At 42.4% G+C, this 27,123-nt stretch overlaps 1 protein-coding gene across 1 annotated transcript in view; it reads right to left on the reverse strand.

Moving 5' to 3' along the window:
- The window catches only part of phactr3b (phosphatase and actin regulator 3b), a gene marked incomplete at its 5' end in the record, with an annotated part of 36,572 nt that overhangs the window by 5,203 nt on the left and 4,246 nt on the right, over nt 1-27,123 (reverse strand). Inside the window, 7 exons of the mRNA XM_083771176.1 lie at nt 12,897-13,050; nt 13,880-14,070; nt 15,753-15,957; nt 16,081-16,314; nt 17,314-17,451; nt 17,937-18,014; nt 18,631-18,786. Of these exons, the coding sequence (XP_083627302.1) occupies nt 12,897-13,050; nt 13,880-14,070; nt 15,753-15,957; nt 16,081-16,314; nt 17,314-17,451; nt 17,937-18,014; nt 18,631-18,786 (1,156 nt within the window). The remainder of the gene's footprint in view (nt 1-12,896; nt 13,051-13,879; nt 14,071-15,752; nt 15,958-16,080; nt 16,315-17,313; nt 17,452-17,936; nt 18,015-18,630; nt 18,787-27,123) is intronic.

Here is a 27,123-nt window from a genome sequence, read left to right on the forward strand (position 1 = left end):
GGGCAAAAACAAAAACCGTCTTCTTTTACTAAATCGAGGGCACCACTTCATCGGGGACAAAATTAAGTTGCGCGTTTATCACGCGTCGCGTCCGTATATCATTGAAGCCATCATCACGCCGACAAGGTACTGGAAAGTTGGATGAACAAAAGCGTGAACGATCCCAGTAGAGTACAGTGCAAGTGAGAATCATCAGCGAGCGCGTCCGTTGCTGATGCTGTGCACGCCTCTGTGCAGCTGCCGCGCGATCTACAGTATAGTATACTGTAGTCTGTTCTGTTGTTCTGCCTCGCAACCTGATGAGATGAGACTAGTGCTGCTATGTAGCTGGAGAGGAGCGCCTGACGTCCTGCCTCTTTGTTTTCATACGACATGCATAATTTCTGAAGGGGTGGCGCCGAGGAGGAGATTCCCTCCCTTAGCACGCGCCTTGTAAACTGATGCATAGACTATAGTCTAGGATCAATAATAAATACATATTACAATTACAACTGTATACTATACATCAGCATATAGTCGCTGAGATGGCATATTGAAGGTTGTCATACTCTGAATATTTTCATATAATGGAACAGCTGTGTAATTTACAATATTGTATGATTGATTAGGAAATGCCTAACAAATATAACATGAATCAAATAATTGATACATAATCAACATTGAGACATTCTTCCAAATAAAGTAGCCAAAACAGCATGGTGCTGTACTGTTGACAAAAATACAACACATAAATTCTCTGCATGCCACAGTATCTTAAATCTAAGATTCCATAGATGACTTTCCAAAATGCCTTCCCTACCCCTATAACATACAAAATGTCTAGGAAACCAAGTTAGCCATGCAGCTGTTAAGATGCAAAAAAATACCCCATTCGAACATGTGTGCCAGCGCCCAGCTACTTCTAAAAACAAGAAACGACACACCAAGCCTCCCCTAAAAGCCTGTTTTCTAAATCGACCAGCAATAAGGGGTAATTGTATTTGTACCCATGTACCCCGCCAGCTCGACATCATTAGACACCCCCCACAGCTGACTGCATGGGGAGAGGACCAACATGCCTGGCTCCTCATCCTGTGTCCAGACATGGCTCAGTCGCCTAAATCTTAAATCTTAATCTTAAATCTATTTTGGGAAAGCTCCGCCTTTTATAAACATTGCTGCCTTCAGCACAGTATAGTGCACAGGTGCATTCTAGCAACATTCTAGAGCTCAGAGCATGGGGAAATGTAATGATCCTATAGTGATGTATTATGTCTCTACAATGAATTTACTCTTCCAAAATCACGAAGATGCATCTTGTCATCAGAGGGTTAGGTTAACATACTGTAAAACATTCCAACGTTAGCTGTACATGTTGATTGTCAACAGTCATTATGTATTATGCAAACATCAGACCTCCATCTGAAGCACCACAACATCACAGCAGCATCACTCATTGCAGGGCCTCAAAAATAGTTGCTCAATTGATTAGAAATTGATAATTCAAAATAGGCTCCTCGTTGACCTGACCAGTACAGTTTTGTTTTGAAATACAAATAATAATACAGTAGGTTGACTCTGCTTGGCTCTGGCTGTTTGGGCAATGCATTGAGGGTATGATGCCAATACCAGAAACATATCATATCAAATGTATACTTATAATGGACAGACTGCACTGTACAAACAAAACAATATCCATTGGGCCATCAGACTGGAGGGGTGTCAGAGCATTTCTGTTCATACAGTTGAAAGGGTTACTTATTCCCAGCCTTCCACAGTCATTTACTCCTCTTGAGTACTCATCAACTGCTTGGCGAGATGTAAAAGTTCCTCATTTGTTGGACAACTCACAAGTATGTCAAAGCGATGTGCACGCGATGTGTAATAGCAGGGGCTGATGGGAATGTCAGCAGAGGAAAACGGGATGAGTCAGGAGCCACGGGTGGACAGTGGCTTGCTATTGCCCACTGATGTGGAACCTAAAGCCTAGCTCTATCTATACATTAGCAAGGTCTGAGGGTGGCAGTGCTGCAGGGCTGTCTAAATGAGCCGGAGGACAGCAGAGTTGCCAGGATAAATTAAGGGAATCCTTTTTGTGTTTATGTAACTTAGACAAAGTGCAGATCTGACATCAGGTCTTGGGTGTTTGAATGTTGACCTGAATGTCTCTTGTTACTCGAACATGGACCTGAAAGATGGAGTGCACATGCATGGGTGCATTTTGATTAAAGAACACAGGGCATGGGCATTAACTTTCCACATCAAACAACACCTAGCATCAGTCAAATTACCAAAAAAAAGTCGCTCATGGCCCGATCAAATGAAAATATCCATGCACCATACATCTACCATGGCACAGATGAATGGTTCACATTCAAAGACAGACTTGAAGCCTGCTTTATATAGCCTATGAAACAAGTATCAATCGTTTATCTAGGCTCCAAGGCTTTGACCTTTACTGCATGTCCACAGATCACAGAGGGGGGCATGTCTGGCTATACACAGTCCACTGTGAGCACAGCATGGTGGCAGCTTCAAACAGCCCAGTCCTGGTAAGAGCAGTTTAGATTGTAGTTCTGTAGCTATAACTTTTCAATACAATAGAAATGTTTCAAATTAATTAAATCATAAATTAATATAATTGCGAAAATAATTCATTGTTGGAGCATTGAAGGTCAAGTTTACGGGTGGCACTTCCAATTTTAACGTGAATCCGTGTTCTATTGTGAAGACATGAGAGAAACGGACATACAATTTCCCAATGGCTTCTGTGTCTCGAGAGTTCACTCTCAAAGGCTATAGAAATACTCTGTCAACCTTAGAAATCTTCAAAGTAGCCTATACACTATCGTCCATTAGTCCTACCTGCAACACTGTGCATTTTAGTACGAGTTCATCATATGAATGCAACCATATCATCCCATCATGATGATAAATCAACCCATCTGGTTTCCATAATAATCTTTCTTTACTGTGTGGCGTCCCGTACAACATATGTACGGGTAATCAATTAAACTATTGTGAAAGACACATTTTGGGGATATACTGTAACCATTGGTTGTCAAATCCCGAATGGTGCAGGAATAGTTATAAAGGGGAGTAACAACGTCACAACTTTCACTGGGTGGGTGCAGAGACCTTGTGACATTTGATGTTTCAATTAGAGGGTACTAGCTTAGTAGCTGGTAGATCTTTAGAAATAAAAGTGATTGTGCGCAGTTAATTACTGCATGTGTGGGCCATGGGCGGCACGTAGTTGAGACAGCCTGCAATTAGAAGGATTTTGGATCAGACCATATATGCACAACCAGTGACATCCGGTGCTACGTACGTCCAACTGCTTTACAATATCTGCCAACTCCAACCCTATAATTGGGTTGAGGCCTGGTTGTGATGCTGCTCTCCATACTGTAGGTTCAAATATAGGGCGGAAGGGAGCGGGGGCCTTTGCATGTGATCATTATAGACACAAATAGCACATGTCGTCATCATCATTTGAACCCTTATTTAACCAGGGTTGTTCACCAAGATCCCATGGAGGAGTTTATCCCATTCTGACCTGAGATCAGATTCATACGAGGTTTCCGCCGGACACACACTGGTCTGATGAACCCATTCTGACCTGAGATCAGATTCTAAAAATGTCATTCACTCTTCGATTTTTCAAAAATAGCAGACCTACAAGCTCGTATCGCGCCACTCGGTGGCGCGATATGAGCTTGTAGATCTGCTATTTTTAAATAGCTAAAGCATAACATGATGCTGACACCAAAATGGGTGCCCGGTCAGAATGTGTTATTCATATTTATACAATTATGTTCTGTATGTTGTGTATTATCTAAGAACCTTCCAGTAGAATCATGGGTCTTCAATCTACAATCTTGTTGGTCACAAGGAGTGGGAAAAAACTGCTGCTTAACCTTTCCCGGTTACAATTTACCAGACGCTCTTAATCCAGAGCGATTTACAGTAAGCAAGAACAACACAAAGGGCTGGACTGAGACAAAAATTCAGCCCGGACATTTTTGCTGAATTTGGCCCAGACTGGCCCACCACAACCAGCGTGCAGATACTCTACTGACTTTCCGGGTCGAGGCCCATACAAATACTTGAAATACAAGTCCTTAACACCACCACATTTACAGTACAACATAAATGATACACAACCAACAGACAACTAATTTAACATTGGCCCAGACCGGCCCACCAGAGGGTCGGCCCACCGGGCATATGCCTGGTACGTCCTGTGGCCAGTCCACCCCTGGAACACATAGACATACGGTAGTCTACTCTATACTCTATAGCAGGGGTGCCCAAAAGGTAGATCACAAAGGCTCCAGGTAGATCACATGCCCCCCACTTGATTTAAGGTGACTTGATTGATTGACATAAAAAGGTCTACATAATATGCTATCTAAATTAAATATTTTAGCCGTTGCATGCACGGTTAACCTAAGGAATCAAATCAGCAACTTTGCTGTAACAAACTGGTTTCTCTTACCATTAGGATACTGCTGGCTGAGTTAGGTATAGAAGTAGTCTAGTAAAGTTGATGGAAAATACAGATCTTAGTTTGCAGTTATGGGGATCAAACATTAATGACCAAACATTGACCAACGGACTATTAAAAGCAGCATCACAACTTTCATTATGAAAGCAATTAATCATCTAATACTATGAATGTGCTCTGCTCTTATCCTAATTGAGTGATGGGTCTTGATGTTGTTACACCAATCACTTCACTGGCTGAGTTCGCTTGCTGGTATAAGAATGACAATAAGGCGGCTGACTCTGAATCCTTATCATTTCTCTAGCCCACTGAACCATTAATCGTGCCAATGCCAAATGTCTAACTACTAATGATGGATTCTTACAGTCAACTGCTGAGTGTCCATTTCAACACAGGGATATTTATAGCTATAGGGGCCCCAGAAGAGAAGCCGTATGTGGGTGCTTGTTCTCTCGCTTCAGTTTCACACACTGAGCTATAGTGTCAGCAGAAAACGCCACAAATATCCAATTATTGGGTTCTCTGTGGCTCAGTGGTCTGAAGCACATACTTTGCTTTCCTTCCACTCTCTCTCTCCTCTTTTGCATGTCACTTGCCAGCTTCTACATACTACTCACATAATTATATCCAATACAGCACCAATATGCCCAAAAAGACATTTAAAAGCCACCTAATTATCCTCCTCTCCCACTAGCAGATTTACTAACAGACATACATGTTGGTGATAGGGTGAGTGGCCTACCATGTATAACTCAAGTCAACTTCACAAATACACCAAAACGTAATCTGAAACGTAGGAATTTTGGGGGACTCATGTCGTAAACTCGTAATGTACTGTATATGTTTATCACATGCATGCTGATTACCCAGTCCTACTCAGTCCACACACATGCTTGTCATAACTGTTCTTAAATAATAATTGACTGAGTCTACAAGCAGAGGAAGACAAAGAGGTACAGATGACATTGTAGTGTGTAGATGCCTGCAGTAAGCTGCTGGAGAGTGGGTTTTGTTCCAATTGAGGGGATGGCACAGTCTCTCTTTTGACAGAGGGAGGGAGGCAGCAGAGGTAGCTGGGGTTAGTGACGTACATAAGCCATTGATTATGGCTGGCGCTGCAGTATATCACTGATGAAATAGCTAAATATAGAAATAGAGGGTTTCCTACCCTATCCCAAGCCAACCCACTGCTCTGCATTCTGCAGCAGCAGGTGAAGTGATATAAATCAATGCAGCACAGAGACATGCTGTGTTGTTCCATGATTGCATCACAGCCCATATGGCAAATACAGTCATCATGAAAACAAAGACATTTGCAGCAGTATTGTTAGCATAATATGATGCTTATCTGCTTGAACACTAGCATCCCTATTTTGCAGAGGATATTCGCCCCAAAATAGCCGATCTACAAGCACACAACGTGTTGCTACACAATGACTTTTTTTTAATACCTGAAGAAATACCTGTATATTACTGACAATTGGATGTATGTATACAATTTTCTTCTTTAAAATATGTACCTGTTATAGGAGATCAATATTGAATATTTATTTGTTTCAAATATGCATATTTACTGTATGGGGTGTTGTTTTTCTTTCTTTCTTTTATATGTAGAAGAAACATGTGTTTTCAATAGAAAAATCACACCTGTGTGAAGTGAGGGGCGCTCTTATCTTACATACATCATCATCATTTGCTCAGACACTGTATGACGTAAATTCTCCATTCATTGTCAATGGCCTTTAGTGTTTGTTTTAGGACATAATAGCCGATTTGCTTGTCCACATATGATGTAAATTCTCCATTCATTCATTGTCAATGGCATTTAATGTTTGTGTCGGGACAGAAATCTACACTTTAGCTGAATATAGGAGGGGCTAGCACCCCTCAAAAAAAGGACACCATCGTACAAGTTGCACCATATTCTAAATTCCATGTGTCTTTTGTTTTTTGGAATCAATGTACTTTGTTAACAACAGCTGTTCAATGCACAGCATGACACATGCAGCCCTGCAGGCTGTCCTGTTCCAACGTAGCACAAATACACTACATTGTGAGGTCCTCAGCAGGACACAGCGTTCTACGCAGGAACATAACTGATGAATTCAGTGGGGTTCATACAATGCAAGGACAAAATGGACATTTCGGTTCGCCAAGAGGGGTGAGAGAAAGGGGGAGGCGAGGGCAGGGGGTCAGGCCAGTTATTTACGTGTGCAAAAGGTAATCAATTGAATAATCACTAAGAAAATAATGGATAGTTGCAGCCCTCCGGCCATCCTCTCCTACAGACCACTACAGAGTAGGTCTGGGAATGCCAGTGGTACACATGGTGCTGTCATCATTCCTACAGACCACTACAGAGTAGGTCTGGGAATGCCACTGGTGCACATGGTGCTGTCATCATTCCTACAGACCACTACAGAGTAGGTCTGGGAATGCCACTGGTACACATGGTGCTGTCATCATTCCTACAGACCACTACAGAGTAGGTCTGGGAATGCCACTGGTGCACATGGTGCTGTCATCATTCCTACAGACCACTACAGAGTAGGTCTGGGAATGCCACTGGTACACATGGTGCTGTCATCTTTCCTACAGACCACTACAGAGTAGGTCTGGGAATGCCACTGGTGCACATGGTGCTGTCATCATTCCTACAGACCACTACAGAGTAGGTCTGGGAATGCCACTGGTGCACGTCATGGTGCTGTCATCATTCCTACAGACCACTACAGAGTAGGTCTGGGAATGCCACTGGTGCACATGGTGCTGTCTGTCATCTAAGTAAGACCTCAGCTGCAGGCCCTCAGCTGTCTCCACCCGCTAGGAGCATGTTTACTGACCATCAGTCAGCTATGCAGCCGGAGCCCTGCAGCTCCTCTGACACCTGTGCTGCCGCCTGCCAGAGAGCAGAGATGCACAGCCACAGAGTCCTGTCAACGTACTGCACCTGAAGCTTTACTACTCCTGTTCCTTTCTTTTTATTTATTTACATTTTACCGTATTTAATAATTTTTCTCTTACACACTACAATAAAATAAAATAATTTCAGTGCCTGCAATGTTTCAACTGTGTTTGTATGCAACAATAATGGCTTAATTAAGGGATATTTCACTTTTTTTTTTTTTTTAAGATTTCCTTTTTGCGGCCTACGCCTTTTATTGATTTTTGAAGGGACAGACAGTAGGCTGACAGGAAACGGGAGAGAGATGGGGGATGACATGCAGTAAGGGCCGTGTCGGGCTCGGGAGTCGAACCCGCGGCACACTGCGACTGGATTACCAGTCAGGTGCCCAGACCGTTACGCCACGGCCTGGGCCGGATATTTCACTTTCAATGAAAAAGCGAATGGAAAAATCACGGCCCACTCACACATTAGAATGTTCTTCTAAAGGGTGAGGTGCTTTGATGATTTTCATTACCGTTTCATTTATTTTTCATATATTTTTGTATATGTTTATTTTATTTGAACGTGAAATTATCCCTTTAATTAACTTTAATTCAGCTATTTCAATGCTTTGCTCAGACATCAGGATCAGTCAGTTCATTCCAACTGTGTGGCACCATGTTGACTCCCGTCAAGATGTCGCTGGAGAATACATGACACTATTGTGCGGTGTCGTAGATTCAGATAAACAGACATGTGTCTCTGGCCTGACCATGTGCCAGCTAGCCAGTGCAATGAGTGCATACAGTACCTACCATAATAACCCAGCACACTACAGTGTCACACTTTCCCCTCATGACACCACATCGATTATTTCCTGTGCCCGACGCTGCCCGTTATGTAAGACTGAAGAGGAGTTCATTGCATGGGTAGAAACCTCACATGTCCAAAACAGTTACTTTTCAGAAAATAGAAAAAATAAACCGTGTTCCAATTGATCCAAATGAGTTCTTATTTAGTCACAGGCTCTTGTTAATTTACCTCTCATTGGTGAAATATTTATAAAACCCACAGACAGACTTAACCACTTTCACGTTTACTATAGTTTCACTTAATAAAAGTGAAAATATATAAAATAAATAGCAGACATACAAGCTAAAGCTCACGTTGAGTGTTTTGTCAACATAGATCAACAAATGTGAGTAGTACACGTGGAAGCTCACATAGAAAGAGGTGTGTCTGGAAAACCTTGGTTATGTACAGTCACACACACACACACACACACACACACACACACACACACACACACACACGCACACGTATACGCACAGGCACACACACACACACGCACACACACACGCACGCATATGCACAGCTGGCCTGCGATTTGTGTTATTCAGATTGGCACACAGCTGTTGAATGCCCTGGGTAGGGTTGCACGTGGGGAGGCACGATGCTAGACTCAAAGATCCTCACAGTCTCTTTGAACAGACTGACTTAGCTCTCACACCATCTGTTAAATTACTAAAACAAAGCCTCATCTGCCCTTTGCAAATGATCTACGGTTCTTTGAACAATCTCTCCCATGCCGTAATCTCACTCCGATGTCTTTATCTCTTCAATTAGCAGCCTTACCCTCTTAAACCCCAGGGGGGTCCAGGAGGGAAAATCTAAAATATCAGAGTTGGAACCTGAGACCTTGACCAGCCCCATTTTCCCGCTGAGAGCTGTTCATGAGGTGGACAGCCGCTGCCCCCGCCAGCGGGGGATTGGGGCTTAAGTTTTAACCTGAGATCACACTAATCATGCACAAATACAGTGAAAGTGTGTGCAGGAATTGTGATAACCACAGTACCAATTGTGAACTCTTCTCACCTACTTTTCACCTATTCACCACACCACTCATATAGTGAATCATATCAGGGTAAAGAAAGGTTAATGTACAGTTAATGTACAGTATACTGACATACATATTTTTTACTGGAAATCATGATATGTGTCATGATGTGATTTGTGGCATTATATCTTTCTAAACTAAACTATCTTTACACCTGGGAAAAATTGAATCCATTATCTTTGGATCAAATAGTAATCTCAGCAAGGCAGGTGGCTTCTTGGTTAGAGTGGGTCACAATATTAACACACAAAAAGATGACATTACCTAGGTCCCATCCTGGAGGCAAAACAAAAACACCTTGAAGACCCTAACAGGAACAAGGTTTCTTCGACTATGCATGCACCTCTTGGTACCACAGCACTTCAAAGGTCCTTAAAACAAGGCTCCAGACTGACCAAAACAAACTGGTCAGGCTACTACTTGGCCTCACTCCCCGAACACACCTCACCCCTGCCCATTTTGACAGGCTGGAATGGCTTGGGGTTGACGACAGAGTCCAGCATCTTGCAATGGGTCTGGTCTACAAGATCCGCTACTCCACCAACCCATGTACCTGTCTAAATACTTCCTTAATGTCAACGAAGTCCACACCCACAACACCAGAGGGAGTTCAACAAACCATGTGCAACCCAGATCAGACAGTGGCCTTGTGGTTAGAGTGTCTGCCCTGGAACTGGGAAGCAGAGGTTCGATCCCCAGCCGGGTCATACCAAAGAAGACTGTAAAAATGGGACCCAATCCCTCCCTGCTTAGCACTCTGCATCAATTGGGGGGGGTCAAATCAACTATCAAATGATTCCCGAGTGCGGCACGGCTGCAGCTCAACGCTCCTTGGCTGCGGCTCACCGCTCTAAGAGATGGGTCAAATGTGGAGAAATTTCACTGAGGTAACGTGTGTGACAAATCTTCCGACTTTGACTTCGGCTCAAACAAGGGACTAAATTAATTTCACTGCTATGCCACCAACAGCCATTAAGACATGTGAATCCGGCCCAGGCTGTAGCGTAACGGTCTGGGCACCGGACTGGTAATCCAGTCGCAGTGTGCCGCGGGTTCGACTCCCGGACCCGACACGGCCTTTACTGCATGTCATCCCCCCATCTCTCTCCCGTTTCCTGTCAGCCTACTGTCTGTCCCTTCAAAAATCAATAAAAGGCGTAAGCCGCAAAAAAATATCTTAAAAAAAAAAAAAAAAAAAGACATGTGAATCCCTTCAAAAAACGCTCTCAAAGGGCACCTACGAACGTCTGCAATTCGAAACTGGCCCCCTTACTGTATATTTTCTTCCCTTTTTACTTTCTTTACATGATTTCCTGTTTTTTGAGAGGCGTGCCGCGCTAGCCCTTCCTATATCCAGCTTTTAGTGTATCTTTACAAACTTTGTCCTACACAAACATTAAATTCCCATTGACAATGAATGGAGAATTTTACATCATAGTGTCTGAGCAAATAGGCATAGTTTCTATTTTACGTCATGATGATGTACGATGATAAGAGCGCCCCTCACTTCACACGGGTGTGATTCTTGTTATAGAAGTGTATATTTGTACGTCTCTAAATGTTCTGATGAGGACTCAAAAGGTTAAAAATGAGGAGAGGGTGGAAAAAAAATAGACGTACTTTATTTATAAAAGTTAAAAGAGGTCGACATGTTTCGAAAGAGTCGAAACATGTCGGTCTCTTTTATTTCTCTATTTTTATCTACTCTCCTCATTTTTAACCTTTTGAGTGCTCGGATCGCCGCCTTGTCTTTGGTATTCCAGTCCCATTGATCTTCGAAGCACCAGCCTACTTTACATTATTATGTTTTGCATCTCCATCGAACACCTGGTTGATTTTCTTTTTGTCGCTAAGTGTAATGCTTTATCATGGTGTCGTCCACAGTAACAGAATTCGTATTGACCTGTGCTTTCGTTTGAAATGTACCCATTCTGCATACTGTTAATACATCAATCAATCATTTAGAGGGTCTCTCTTCTTTCTGTCAGAAGTAGTAGTATCTGTTAAATAGTATTATCTAACAAATAAAATGGACATGACTTGATAATTAAATGTACTAATGCCTGAAATCCAGCAGCTTGTGGCCAATTTAGATCAACGGCAAGCAAGTTAGCATTGTGACTGTTAGGTGAAACATTCCACTTTCCACTGGGTGTTGCAAAGGCCTTCCAGTACATGCTGCACTGTATTATTCAGTGAGAATGAACCCCATCTGATCGTTAATCCTATTTAATTCCCCACAATAGCACCCTCTCATCATTTACATAACATTGCAAATAAGATTATGTTCTCTGGTGCATTCCTCCTCAGCCTTTCATAAACGCCAACAAATCAGACTGCTTGACCCAAATAAGCTGTGGTGGGTTAAAATGACAACCTGACAATATCGTGATTTAGTAAGACAAGGCAATTAAAGTATCAGTTGTTTAAGGAAAGCTATCTTTTTCCATCAGAGATCAGATTATTTCCATCCTTGAAATATTCATGAAGGCGGTGATGTGGCCCTTACACACATGCACACCACGCACGCACGAACGCAACGCATGCACACATGCACGTGCACGCGCACTCTTAATGAGTCTTAATGAATAAATTAAGAATCTAGTGTAGGTAACAGTAGATACCATTTCATGCAGCATACATTTTAACGTTCTGAAACAGGGAGAAAAAAATATATATATATGGAGTTAGAGAAAGACAGATGGGTATATGTCAACATGCAAGGAGGTTTTAACAACACAGACAATGCATTGAAACACATGAGCCCTGTCCATTGACACCTCTTGATCCAAAAGCGAGGTTAACTGGGCCTGCTCAGCATTTTGATACATGCCATAGTAGAGCATGATATGATAAACATTGCTTATATATATATCATACAGTAAACCTGTATGGAATCAGATGCATTTGCATGTTTCTACACTCAGGCATTCAGGTTTTTCCTTTAATTCAACGCGCATCTGTATGATTATTAAATGCATGTATTGATCACTATATAGTGTCTTGTTAATCCATATAGGCTGGGCACTGAAAAGGTGCAATCTAGTGTAGAGGCAATTCTCAGGTGTTTCAGGACAGGGAGATTGTTAATGGTTGGTGGTAAACAGTGGTGTTCAGTAACAAAGTACATTTACTTAAGTACTACTTTGTTGTATATAGGCCTATATATACACCGTATATCTAGTTGTGCCCCGAGATTTTTAGGCTATGAAAAGTGTGCCCTGGGACAAAAAAGGTTGGGAAACACTGCTATACATCATTTATTTTTTGGGGAACACAGTTCTTATACTTGTGATTTCGAATTTCGAATGGGGAAGTGACGTTAGACTTCGGTGAACTATACTTTGACTCAAATACTGGTGTTGAGTACTTTGTCCACCACTGGTGGTAAAGCAACGGATGGGCTGAGATAGTGTGTACATGTTGAATGATGAAACAGACATACATGGGACAGGGTGAAGATGGGGAGGGGTAGAGGGCTGAGGGCGATGAAGTCGACGTGCCGACAGGTAGCTGGGTCCACACAGAGCCATGGGACAGGGTGAAGATGGGGAGGGGTAGAGGGCTGAGGGCGATGAACTGGACGTGCCGACAGGTAGCTGGGTCCACACAGAGCCACTCACTTGGCCAGCTTCGTTTCGATTTGCTGACGGATCTCCTGGCGCTCCTGGTCGCTGCGCACAGGGAAAATGTTGCGGTCCTCCAGCTCCTGTTTGCTGGGCCGGTTGCGGAGTTTCACGGCCAGCAGCTCTTTCTTCATTCCACTTGGAAGTGTTCCTGTTGGCGGGGTTTGTATTGTTTTGTTATTGCTTGAGCATTAGCAGCAAATTAGGGTCACCAGCAAAACATTTGTCTGCTCTGCTGAGTTTCGCTAACCTCAAACTAATCGTCACACAGACGGCTTTTGTCCATTCTCACAAGATCTAAAACTAATCTTCACACAGACAGCTTTGTTTTGTCCATTCTCTTAAGATCTAAATACTAATCGCCATACAGACGACTTTTGTCCATTCTCCTAAGTTGTCATAACATCTGCCGGGTCAATTGGCCTCAATCACAGTAATGATCAAACAATCATACTCTAATATGATTATGATATGACTCTAACAATCATGAAGTTCTAGCTTCAAAGCTGTGGACATAAAAGGTTATGTAAAACAGGTAAGGCATGTTCATGTTAATGTATAGCTTGTTACATATGCCATCATATTTTAGTATTTGGTATTCATTATAATAATCTAAAAGTGAAATACAAACACTACACTTGTCATGGGCAAGGTAACCTCAGACAGCTGTTTATGGCTGGTGATGACCGACATGCTTGATTAATTGACAGGACCACAATGAAAACAAGCCCTTAGGGTTTTTGTGTTATCCTTTTAGCACATTGTATAATCGTACCACTGTACTATTTGCAAACTGTTAATAAAGTATCAAATCAATCAATCAAATTCACATCACTGGCCAACTGACTGGCCATGAATTAGAACTTTTCATTTTTTATCTACTCACACGATGCCTGGATTATACTGGCTTTACATTAAGAGATCAGTGACTCTAATAACACATTTTGTGAATGTGTACATGTTACTATCAGCAGACCTACCGGAGATAACTGACTCATTCCAACTTTCCTGGTCACTGTAGTATTCATCCATGCGCCGGTTCTCCTTATTTTCGTCAGATTCCTTCTTGTTCTCTGACTCGCTGTTGGGCTCCTTCTCAGTGCTGGAGGTGCGAGAGAGACGGCCATCAACGCGCCGCTTCGGAGAAGGCCGTGCCTCCTTCCCCTGGAAGCTACAGTGACAGTGCAAAAGAAAAGCCTACTAATCAATGCTTAGTTTCCACTTACATAGTTAAGTTCAGAATAAAGAAATCCCCTTTGTCAAGACACTTTAACTTCATAGACCATGAGGTGTGCTTGGCATAGAAGCAGGAGAGGGGGCAGGGACAGGCAAAGCAAGGCTTTTAGGACAAACAGCCTCCAGACAGAGAACCCTAAAGGGCAACATTTTAAATGAATAATGGTTTGAATCCAATATAAAAATACTTAAAATCCTTTTAAAGTAATAATGCAATGATTAAATCCATGTCCTTGAGTACCCATGTAGGCCTACTCATCAAGGACTCAGGTGACTTGAGCATCCTACAGTTGATTGAGGGGACAATGTGATAGTTTCATTACAATGCTACTGCATGTGTGTCTAACCCTAGTGCGGGCGCAAGACCTTGCTCGGTGCGCAAGCACCTGCTCGGTGCTCAAGTCTTCCGCAAAATGCGGAAGTAGAGCATTCTTCCGGGTGCTTCAAACGCCACCGAGCAACTTTCATTGAAATTAATAGCTGGGGGCGAGGCAGTCCGAGTCTGCCCTCTAGATATTATTATAACTCTGAGTGCAGTGCCTGCCGTTGAGTCGTTCCAGAACCACAGAACCGACTGATGTCCATATGGATATCCAGTTGTCCAGAACAGCAGATCCAGCCCATATGCCTTATGGAGATCTCCATATATGGGCATAAAAGGGACACTATAGTGTAGTAGACAGAAAATGGACACTGAAAGGGAGTAAATAAGGTTTCAATTGTGAATCTAACTGTCTAACAGTGGGTTATTATTCATTACCATCTGGTCTGTATATCCAAAGAAAAAGAATCCCATAAACCACGTCAATACTGTGGCAGTTCACCCTGCCACTAACAGCATAACACTCCACTACAATACACCATGATGACACAATAGCCAGGTATCTTGTTCATGAGTTTGGTGGGTGCAGTGCACACACTAAACTGGTATTGACATTGTTCCTGTGCTGTTTTCCATAAATGTATTGTTATTTCTTCTTTATTATTTACCATTGTATATGTATCAAGGGTATGACTTTTGTTTCTTGTTTCACCACAGTATTATTCCCTGACTTCTGGGCAGTGGCAAAGGACCAGAGGAGGCGTGGCTCAGGCAGCCTTATAGCTGGCCTGACTCGAAGTGGGAGATCATGATTGGTCCAGTCTTGGACCATACTAGCTGTGGGTTTTGTGTTTAAAGAGTAAGAGTTATTATGTGAACACTCGTTTGAGTAATATGGTTAATGGAATGCAAGGTGTTTAAACCATTATGGGATAATTATATTGTCTTTGGACATATGGGCTAAACTGGATTCTAAGTTTTCAAGCAGGATTGGTTTGGTCTAGTGGGAGGGGCCTGGCCTTTATAAGCAGGAAACCTGCCACTGCTCAGGAGTCATTGTAGGGCTGTACCTGGAGCTGAGAGGACCTGTAGCCAACCTGGCCAGTTTAGGTCAGGCTTTAGAAGGCATTTTTAGAATTGGCCTCAGTCCTAAATGGGTTTTGTGTGCATACAAATGGACACATACTGTACAGTATTATGCCTGAGCGTGCTGGTATCTTATTATTTTTATTTTGGGCATATAGACTTATAGAGCCACCATACAGAAGTACAGCATCTAATCCTGATATTGTTACCTGTCCTGTCTGTGTTTGGAGGCCAGGGCGCGGTGCAGTTCCTCAATGATGCAACTGGGGGGCAGCTGTGGATGTAGCGTGAGGTGGGGGGACCCAATGGGTGTGGAGATCCTGCCTCGCAGCAGGGAGCCCTGTGGATCTTTAGGAAGAGTGAAGTTCCTGGGCAAAGTGGCTGGGGACTTCTTTACCGGTGCCGGATGAGGGCCTGGTAAGGGAAGATTTCATATTGTGATACAGTGCTGACATGGGTCATTTTCTCATCTTGTTATTATACGTAACGTATCGAATGTTTGTCGGACTGACTCCTGACTTCTATAGGCAGACCGACCTTCTAGACTGCCCAGTCGGGTGAGCAGTTTGACCGGCATGTTGGGTGGGGGAGGGGTGCTGGCTCGTCTCTGTGGTGGGGCTGTGGTGGTGGCCTCCTGTTTTCCCTCAGGGGCTTCCACTTTCCCCACAGATTGGTCATTGCTCGGGACAGTTAGTGACGTGCAGTCCTTCTCTCCTTCCTCGCTCTGACCTCGGTCTCCAATTGCATTGAACTTTTCTGTCAGGTCTTGTACTGAAATGACACAAAAGCACCAACTAATTCAACCATGCCCTAATGATGAGGAGTTATGATGGTGGTTGGTGAGGTTAAGATCTGTTTCTGTGATATTTGGCTCCACCTTGAGGCCAACCAATAGAACATTACAGTTACATCAAATTGGGTTACTCAAGCCAGGCCCTACCTACCCTAGCCAAGTGTCAACAAGAATAAGTAAATGTGTGGACTATGTGTGATCTATATTAATTTCCATCTACTAATATTGCATTTAATAATGTTAAAATAAGACATGCAGTGTTTGTAAGTGTCTTTAATTTGTATTTGCAGTAGGTTTGCAGTGAGTGCCTGTGATGCATTTGTGACATCACAGTCATCACCATGCTGGCTTGTGGTTGACATTTTTGTCTAAATTCCATTTCTGCCACGGACATACAAAATGAGTGGACAATGCTTTTAGCAGAAACACATACAGTAAAGATCTAGCCCCACAGATGTGTGTAACTCTGAGTGTTCAAATGGAACCAAATGGACCTGTAAGGGGTCCTTGCACCAGGGGGGCGGCGGTGGCTCAGGGGTAGAGTGCCTGGATGGGAACCGCAAGGTTGCCAGTTCGAACCCGGGCTCCCCCAGAGTTACTGTCGAAGTGTCCTTGAGCAAGACACTGAACCCCTAATTGCTCCTGATAGTTGGAGCCTTGCATGGTTTCTGCTTCCATCGGTGTGTGTGAATGGGTGAATGTAATGCACAATCTATGTAAAGCGCCTTGGATAAAGGCGCTATATAAATGCACCATTGTCCATTTGCCATTTATATGCCATAGTGTCGTAGAAATGTGTCATGTATATTCAGAATAAAACCTGGAGACTTGGCAGTGGGTCTTATGATCAAAATAAGAACATTATAATGGGTGTATAAAAATGATTTTTTTTTCTTTTTTTCTACAAGGCCATGTCATTGCCATGGACACATTGATGAGCCCCTGATTAGTGACTAAAGTAATCACAGTAATTGTACCCGTCAAGGTCTCCAGATCACTGAGCAGTTCTTCCAGGGTGGTGGCTATAAGAGGGACCAGGGGCTCCTCGTCTCTCTCCTCTGCGTCTGACTGTGTGGGGCTGTCTGGATCATTAAGCCCACACGCTACATCTGATGCTAGAACACCGTGGAAAGGGGCAAGAAATGGGTCATTATGAGTATTATGGGATAATAATAATAATATATCTCAAAGTGCTACATGGGTAGGTACCCTCACAAAAACATGCAGTAATCCTGGTCTCTAAACTGCCTCCCCCTGGCCAGCCGGGACGCCTGATGGAGGGGAAAGGAACTGGTTGGAATAACGTGTTCCTTCCACGCGCTATGTCCAACCAGGGAAACTCCCCCCTGTCAGGTGTAAAGGAGCAACTTGGACACTCAAGCATGAAGGAAGCATGAGTTAAGTCCGTTGCTCTCCCTAGGTTGGCGGAGGGTTTGTAGAGCCCAGGATCACATCACAGGATGATTGACACAGGGGTGAAAAATGGGTTACAAAATCGTGGGACAAAAATATTTATTTAAAATTAAAAAAAAATCAAAGTGCTACATGGCATAAAAAGTCAAATAAATAAATAAATAATGTGTGCCATCCCCTTATGCACCTGGATCTGGTTCCTCCATGCCCCTGCTGACGAGGTCCTCTCTGCTCTGCTGTTGTGTCCCAGCTTTCTTCTCCAGCGCTAAATGACACAAACAGTTCCATTCATACCACTGTTTACACACTTTAACGGTTTGTTCCACCCCCCATGATGTCCCCGATCTGTGTAAATCTGCTTCTTTCTAGGGTAAGTGACATTCTTTGATTAAAAGGTTTTTTAAAACGTTGTTCAAATTGCATCAAATCTCAAATGCAATGCTACATGGCATAAAGAAGTAAAAAATAAATAAATAATATCATTACTACTATACTATATAATGTGTTTTTCAGGTGGGTTGGCAATTTCATCCAACCAGGAGAGAGAAACTATTTACCAGCTATATATTGTTCAATTTAGTTTGTCATCACTTCCATTATCACTTGTTTATTTATTATCACGTATCCTGTATGAGTTGTCTCTCCAAATTGGATGAAATTGGTATCGCGGCCTGAAAATGAATTTTCAGTTTATTAAAGAGCAGAGAGACAGTGGAGACCCGAGAATTCAGCTATAATACTATAATACTATAATTAATTATAGTATTATAATTTAACAAAAATGTAACCAAAGAAAATCACTTACAACACCCATAACAAAATTAAATGACAGTGCGTGTGTGCTTCATTGAAGTGGTTAAACGTCACTGAGCTTCACTCACTCGAAGTGGGCTTAAGCTTCTCGTTCTTCTTTTTCCTCCACTTCCAGGGCTTGAAGATCCGACCAATGCTGGCCAGCTTGCTGTTGTTCCGGACGGGGGGAGTGCGGACCCCTGAGACCGGGCAGCCGGAATGGAGCACCCTCTGCTGGTCCATGTCTACAACACGCACGCACGTACACACACATGCACACACACACACACACACACACACACACACACACACACACACACACACACACACACACACACACACACACACGCGGTTTGTAGCCTAACATAACATGCATTGCAGTATATCAACTGACATTCCTGGGGTCTGAATTTGCACTCCACAAGACTTGAAGACTCAAAATACATACAATAGTTGATATAGGGCCAATTTCATGTGATTACAGGTCATGTAGATGTAGGCCTGTAAATGATCACATGTTGTCTAATTGAGTTGAGGTGGGAATTTATTCACCTGACTGGATACCACAATCTCAATGTATTTGTAAATGGTGCATTTATATAGCACCTTTATCCAAGGGGCTTTACAGAGATTGTCCATTACATTCACCCATTCATATATACCCCGATGCCGGAGGAAACCATGCAAGGCACCAACCTGCACATCGGGAGCAATTAGGGGTTCAGAGTCTTGCTCAAGGACACTTGGACACTAACTCTGGGGGAGCCCGGATTTGAACTGGGAACCATGCGGTTCCCATCCGGTCACTCTACCCTTGAGCCACTGCCGCCATACTAATCTACCATTTGTACTAATGGTAGACTTTGACCAATAAGTATCAATAAGCATTCCTGTTAGCGCACTCTGACTATGGTAAGCCTCCATGCTAGAGGAATGCTAAGCCTCCATGCTAAGCTATAGGGGGTGCATACTTAGTTTAGACTAGTCATTGGTTAGACATGGGTTAAGGTTTAGGTGTGCAGCCCTGTGGGAGGTTAGGGTTAGGGTGAGGGTTTGAGATAGGTTGTAGTTGTATAGGACTAAAGGGATTACATGTGTTTGGTCCGACAGGCATTAGTCTGACACCCTACCCAGAATCCAAACCCTAAACCTAACCTCACAGGAAGCCATTAGGATTAGTTTTAACCTGCCACGGGTTAGTTTTAACGCATGTAGGCAGCCACAAGTTCGTCTTAACCTGCCACGGGTTAACCTGCCACACATGTCGGGAGCCACGGGTGAGTTGTAACCGGCCATGGGTTAGTTCTAACTGTCAACACATGTCGAGAGCGACGGTGTTGTCGAACTAATGCCTGTCGGACTGTTAGTATGTCTAACCAACGTATGCACCCTCAAGCGAGCAAGGGATTACAATGGAACAACAGACAAAGTAACAGAGAAGCTGGAGCTGTGAAAGATGACTTGTGTTATGCTGTATTTTGTGTGTTGGAGACAGGGAGATGTTCCTGGTCTCTGAGAGGAAGAGCAGAAATAGACCCTCCTACACAGTCTGTCTCTGACAGCAAGCTGACACTTCAGGGAGTTTACAGCTGAGCTGTGGGCTGTGCAAGGGATTATATCCAGTAATATTCCCCTTTTCTATCTATTACCAACATCTACTGTACCAGTGTAACACCGCACAATCTGTTCATTTAGCTATTGAATATAAGGTAAAGAATGATATGCCCACATGAATTAAAGTCATAATGTATTAAGACATTTTGTTTTTGTCACTCCACAGGTGTAACATTGTGGCATTGTTTCAGGCTACCTAAATAAGCGTAGCTCAATTTCTCACGTGCAGCTCTGAAGAGGATGTAAAATGAAGGATTTGAACGGGATAACATCACAGACTGCACAGTGTTAGCCCAAACATAACTGAGCTCATCGATCCGTGAAAGAGTGGCAAATTGGCGCCTTTGGTTTCACTGACACCCGAGGCAACCACAAGTGGGAGCCGATCAGTCTTTGACCTCAAACAACGGGAAGCAGGTCAATTGTCCAAGCCATGTCTGCCTCTTAATACATCCATGTCTGCCTGCCTAGCATGTTGTAGGAAATTCAGGTCAAGCCTGCTAATAACCGCAGCAACACTGTAGGGTCAGACTGCCGTTGCCATGGTTACCAGCGTGGATGCTGCAGAAGGGACCCTTGGAGGCACAGAACCACAAGAGCGTGAGGAATAGAGGGTTGCTGTTGCCACACAGAAATACAGAGATCTCCAGCCAATCAGAGCTGACATATAATGATGCATAATGTAGGCAAAAGGTCCCCGTATCTTTTTATTTTTAAGATGTATTTCTTCACATGGGGTGGTTTAGGTTTAGGTTGGTTGAAACAACTGTTTCAATTGATTTGGCATGTGTGGTTTCAGATCAGTTTGCTCTGCGTGATGTGGCTGCCTGTTGCATCCATCTATCTTTCTATCTATCTATCTATCTATCTATCTATCTATCTATCTATCTATCTATCTATCTATCTATCTATCTATCTATCTAGTTTCAAGAAGAGGGGAGAGCAAGTGGGGATGTGAAAAAGGATTAAATGGGAGGAGTGAAACACACATCAAACCTTAAAAGCCAATAGTTTAATTTGACCCCAGGGACCCCAGAATAAATAAGTGCAAAACCAAAGGCATGTGCTACTCAGTCTACATGACTCTCATTCAATATTTAGCCTACAAGAGTTCATCAGAATTGGTCGGGATAGAGAGAATGCTAATTTACTCTTTCCTATACAGACCAATACTCAAGTCTTGAAGTGTTGTAATACTGTTACTCATACTGTCTTTATTTATTTACAGTATACTGGATTTGTGCGGCCATTGCTTCCATCAAAGGTAGGTGTGTGTGTGTGTGTGTGCGTGTGTGCGTGCGTGCGTGCGGTGAAGGGGTACTTCTGACAAGTGATGTTACTGTAAGTGTCAAGAGAGTAGGGAAATGCACTGCATCAGCAGCTTATAGTGTGTCCATCACAGGAATTATTGGTACCAAAGTGGTTTACAATTGATTGCACACATCTCATCCATAGAGTAACTTAATCAGACAGCAGTTATTGATCGTCATACTGTAGCATATCGTTTCTGTTGGGCAGAAACCTTGTATGTCCATATTTCAACATTTATTTTTCTTTTGTTAATGAATTGCCCTGTATACTTCCTCGTTGTAATAGCTAATCTATAAATTCAATGTAGATTACGATGCGACGTGTTGTGAGTTTGTAGATACTTTTGTACTTATGTACAGTACGTAATACGTGTACGTCTGTAATCCACATCACTCGAAAACAGTTCGCCCCACCGACTTCAAATTCGTCACACCCATTCCACCACAGGGAGTGCAGTGCTCGGTTGTCCAGAGCCAGCACAAAAGCCTCTGCCCGGGATCTGGACTTGATCACCACTATATCTCCATATATGGAGCTGGCCTGTTCTGACATCACAACACTTTGGGCATGCCTGACACAGAACTCCATATATAGGAATAAAGAGACACAGAGACAGAAACAGAAATCTCCATATATGGGCATAAAAGGGACACAGACAGATGGGTGGAACGGGTATACTCTGACACGGATACAACGGGTATTGCATAGTCGTGTGGGACATGGATCTTGATGCTCTACAGCAGGGCACCGGTCTAGTTCCGTTAATGCAGTTATGAAAATAGCAGATCTCCAAGCTTGATGCGACGCATTATGAGCTAAATGTTATATTAGGATAAAGAAGCAAACCAGAAGAATACAGACAAAATCTTCCTGCCGAAATCCACTAGTCATCCACTAGGATGCCCTTATAATAAAGTTGCTGAATCATGCCTCAGATATAACGAAAAGGCAAGTAGCCTATGCAGTCTTTGTGATATGTGGGAGATTGCATACAGCAGAATTCTGAGCATCAATTTAACTCTTAGAATGAAAAGAAATGGAACCTTTTAAAAATGTGAAAATGAACACTCAAATTGTTGTTCTGTAGCTGCCTGCAGAACACATGGTAGGATTCCACAGGAACTAAGTGATACGTCAATATTGGGAACTTGGGATGATGCCAGATTTCTCAGGTTCAACTTGGCACAGACCGGTCCTTGTCCTTATGTGTAATAGTTCACAGAACGGAGCGGCCACCACAGCAGGTTGTTTGGAGGGAATTGCCAGATTATGCACCAAAGACAAGGTAGTAATTGGTTATGATTTGTAATTTTGCATCTATTTATAACAGTTATTTGTGGAAAACATACATGACTTGAAGACTTTTTACATTATAAGCCAGTTGGGTCTTGATGCTAAAATACATGAATGGGTCCTTCTGAGAAACCATAACTGTGTTCTCTTTTTATGTATTATTAATTGGATGTATTTCATCAGATGTATTTTAATAAACATTCTCATACTTAATTTGGGTTATCTAAACTGTGGACCATGCTGTAGACATCGCTCTTGTCTTCATGTCTTTATGTATGTCATTTTGTTCATGTTCTTTGTACTGTACTTCTTTGTACATGGCTGCTGGATCGCAACTTTCGCACGACAAATTTCAGTGTGAACTGACAATAAAGTACTATATCATAGCAATTTCAGTGACCAGTCTCTGCAGATTGAATGCATCTGTTGAAAGACCGGTCCCCAACCCTCCTGCATGCATGGCGCCTTGCATGAGTCTACAGTAAGTATACATCAGTATGTGAGTGATCATCTCCACTCCTCTGTGCTCGATCGTGTTTCTTTAATCACATCTAACGAGGATGGTCTCTCTTCATGAAGAAGTGAAATTCCTTTCTCTGTGAAAGGCAGTGTGGATTCTTTTTTAATTAAGAAATATAATTTAGCTCAGGGTGGGTTGAAGTCTACAAATACCTTTCCACAATATTCTGTACACGATCACATACGGTATGTGTTTTTATTTTCCCCAAACCATTCCTGCATACTGAGAGTGTCAAAGGTATCAGCTGGATGCTCTAGTGTGTTCTCATGTGCAACATATTGCTTTTACTGAGCTCTGAAAGGATTTAGGTCAGCACATGAAACATTCATAAAAAATACATCATGTGTAAATGACTAGCAGCTTAAGTCAAGTAGATTCCCTAAGGAAGATTGGTCCATTGCTCAGTCACTGGGTAGAAACCTGTCTTGACTTAGTCTAGATACAAATGTATGATCTCTCTCTCTCTCTCTCTCTCTCTCTGTGTCTCTCTCTCTCTGAATTAAGCATATTTTTGTATTGCATGTACACATCCACCCCAGAAGCTATTCTGTTATTATGAACGCAGTCACATTTCTGGCTTATTCCCTTATTGCATTCTCTAATGACAGAAAAAAAAAGAAATCAAAGAGCATGTGCAAAATATATCTATATATAGCCTATTGCTTAATTACAAAAATCATGGGCACTGAAAGTGAAACAAAACAACACTGGGAATGAGAGTTGTAAACTACAATGGTATAACTACTATCTGAGCTGGTTGGTTTGTCTTTTTTATTATTCATATTTTATTGTTTTCATCAAACACACAATCATCTGTTTCTGCATGCTGATTATTCTGTCTTGAGGACACTATAATGTCAACATGGATTTTTACACCCTTCTGTAGCTAACAAATATAATCTCATATTGTGTAGTAAATAGGGGGAGGGGCAATGTTGTTCGTAGTGTGTACTGTATGTCTGTGCATCTGCGTGTAAGTGGGGGAGGGGGAGAATCTGTCTTTTGCCCTATTTCTGCTGCTGTTTAATAAAGTGCAGGCCAAGCATAGACAAAAAGAATTAACTGCATTTTTGTTCGCATTCTGAAACCACATCAAGCTCTTCTTTTGATGTTGATTATTATATCCTGCGATCTTAGAAAGTTTTATACTTATTTTACTGCTCACGACGTACGGGATGCATTGTGAGCTTGTAGATTTTTCGCTATTTTTGTGGGACACAAACAAAATAGGGATTAACTCATACTAATTGATTTAGTTGTAGTTGATAATAAAACAATATCCACCCAAAAGAAAAGCTACTGTACATTGTAGACCATTGGTTATTTGATTCCCAGAATTTAATTTACTTGCCAACAATTTCAGATGAACTATCTAAGATGAAGCTTAAATGCTCATTCAGACTTTTGGTACTTGAGGAAGAAACACAGTTCACAAAAGATGGGGCACCTTTCCAGGGTACAGGCATGCAATAGGTTTTGCATTTTGGACAATGTCCAAAATGCAAAACATACAAAAGAACAGAGATATTAGATGTCCGTGCTGGTAAAGTGATAGTAGTAGAACAAATGAATCATACATTATAGTATTAGCAGTATATTGATATAGAAACCACAGACAAAAGTGTCATGTTGGCACTATTTTCTGCTGAAAGCCTATGCCTTAACTTCACAGTTGAGCTGGCCCTGCTGCACACAGACAGTCAGACAGTCTCCAGCATTCTTGGGCTCTGCAGTCAGCACTTGAGTATGGGCCAAACTAATACCTTGCCAGTGCCATTTGGGTCCATTTTTACACTCAGTGTTAAATTAACACTGATGATTTTACTATGTGTCCTCCTTCTCAACCAACCAACTTGTCATAATTGTGTGAGTCACACATAGTGTCCTTTCATTTGATTGGAGGAGGGTGATGTCATGTTTTGTCCTCCGTGTGTGGCGTTGTTGTCCCTGGAGTCAGTGGAACCCAGGGACATCTCTGCATGGTGCAGAATGGAACAATAGATGAGTATGCACAGGATGAGGTGCTTTTGCAATTGGCTTCTGTAGCTCTGTGTCTTGGCCAGAAGATATTAAAAAAAGAATCAATACTGCGCAAAGACCCAAGGGGGAAATAGGCACTCATGAGACGTCACATAGGCAAAGTACATTTTTAATTTAAAATACTTTAGTTTATATGATTCAGTTATTATGCAATGCACAACCAAATAATTGTCATGCTACTCATGACAAACCCTTCGAAACCTCTGTTTTCAGATGTCCTAGTTTTGAGGTGTGTACTGTGCTCTGAGGATTCTGGCACTTAAAATATAGTATCTTCATTTATAACTTGAGGATTTGACTTGAAATGAACAACATGCTCACTCATTTAGTCCTTACAACTGTTAACGTAATAACGTTACTCATAGCATCATTGCCATCAAGTATTTATTTTGGCCAAATGGACATTTCTGCCTAACTATATAGGCCTAACTCCTAACACTGCTGCTTTATTGTCCTCAGCCTATCACATTATTTTGAATGTACCAAGCCTTCTGATGAGGATATAAGGCAGGATGAATCATCGCTATGAGGCTAACGATAAGCAAGCAAGAGTGCTCAGTGATGCAGTAAGTCTTATCTAAATGGTCTATATATGCAGTATGACCTTGGCTCCATGTCTGGACAGTGGACACACTCTGTGCTCATTCTCTCTGCAATTGGGCAGGTGGCTGAGCTGCCCAATTCACCCTGATGATGAGTCACAGACGCAGTAGTCACAGCATGCTGTACACTTTTCATAGCTTAATTTATGCAATACCTTGGTATCCGACCAAGTATTGTGTTCATGTGGCCTCTTGAGATCTTCTGATCTCACTTAGAGCACTGTCTCCTCTGACACTATGACAACCTCAAACGTACCTCCCCCTCATCGGGAGCAGTTATGGGTTCAATGTCTTGTTCAAGGACACTTTGACTCACACAAAGCTCGGAATTGCCAGTTATAAGACCAGCAACGTTCTGGTTCCCAAAGAGTCACTCCACTTCCAGAGCCACAGCTGTCTCATGAGCCAAACCAGAGCCTGATGCCAGTGCAGTGATACTGTGATGTGTTGCTGGTGATGATATACTGACTGTACATATGCAGGGCACTTGACTATTTGTACGGAAAGATTAAACTGTAGCAGTAGGACTTAGACAACACTTGTGCCACATCACAAATCGCTATAACAATATTCAAAATCCCAGATTTTGAATATATTACAAATATATCACAAATCACAATGTCTATATAATATCAAATAATGCCAAGCCAATTATATTATCCACAAACCTCTTCCGTTCCAAAAGCATGGAATGTAGTGCTAGCTCAGTCTGAATATCAAGATGCCATGTTGCCTAACATTTCATTCGAGCTCAAGAAAACTGTTTGTTATGCTTTCATTCTCCTTGCACTATATGCATCAGAATTTCTGTTCTGTAGAGCGTCGCAGTCCCGTCCCCTTTCAGAATGACGAGGGCACCGGAAGAGAATTTCCCATTTATTTTTCCATAGACGTTTAATTTAATCCTCGGACAAAGCCAACTCTGGTTGGGTCTGTCCGTCCGAGTACGGAAATAGCGTTTATTGACCACCAAGTGTCACTGTTGCACAGCCGAACACACACACACACACACACACACACACACACACACACACACACACACACAGGCAAGAGGAGGGCTTGTACAGTACAGTACAGTACAGTACAGTACAGTACAGTACAGTACAGTACAGTACAGTACAGTACAGTACAGTACAGTACAGTACAGTACAGTACAGTACCACTCTGTTCAGACAGGTCTGAGTTTTTTCTTCTTTCTAATT

The sequence above is a fragment of the Protomyctophum parallelum genome (assembly GCF_964188405.1).
Source record: "Protomyctophum parallelum genome assembly, chromosome: 8".
NCBI classification, from domain to species: Eukaryota; Metazoa; Chordata; class Actinopteri; order Myctophiformes; family Myctophidae; genus Protomyctophum; species Protomyctophum parallelum.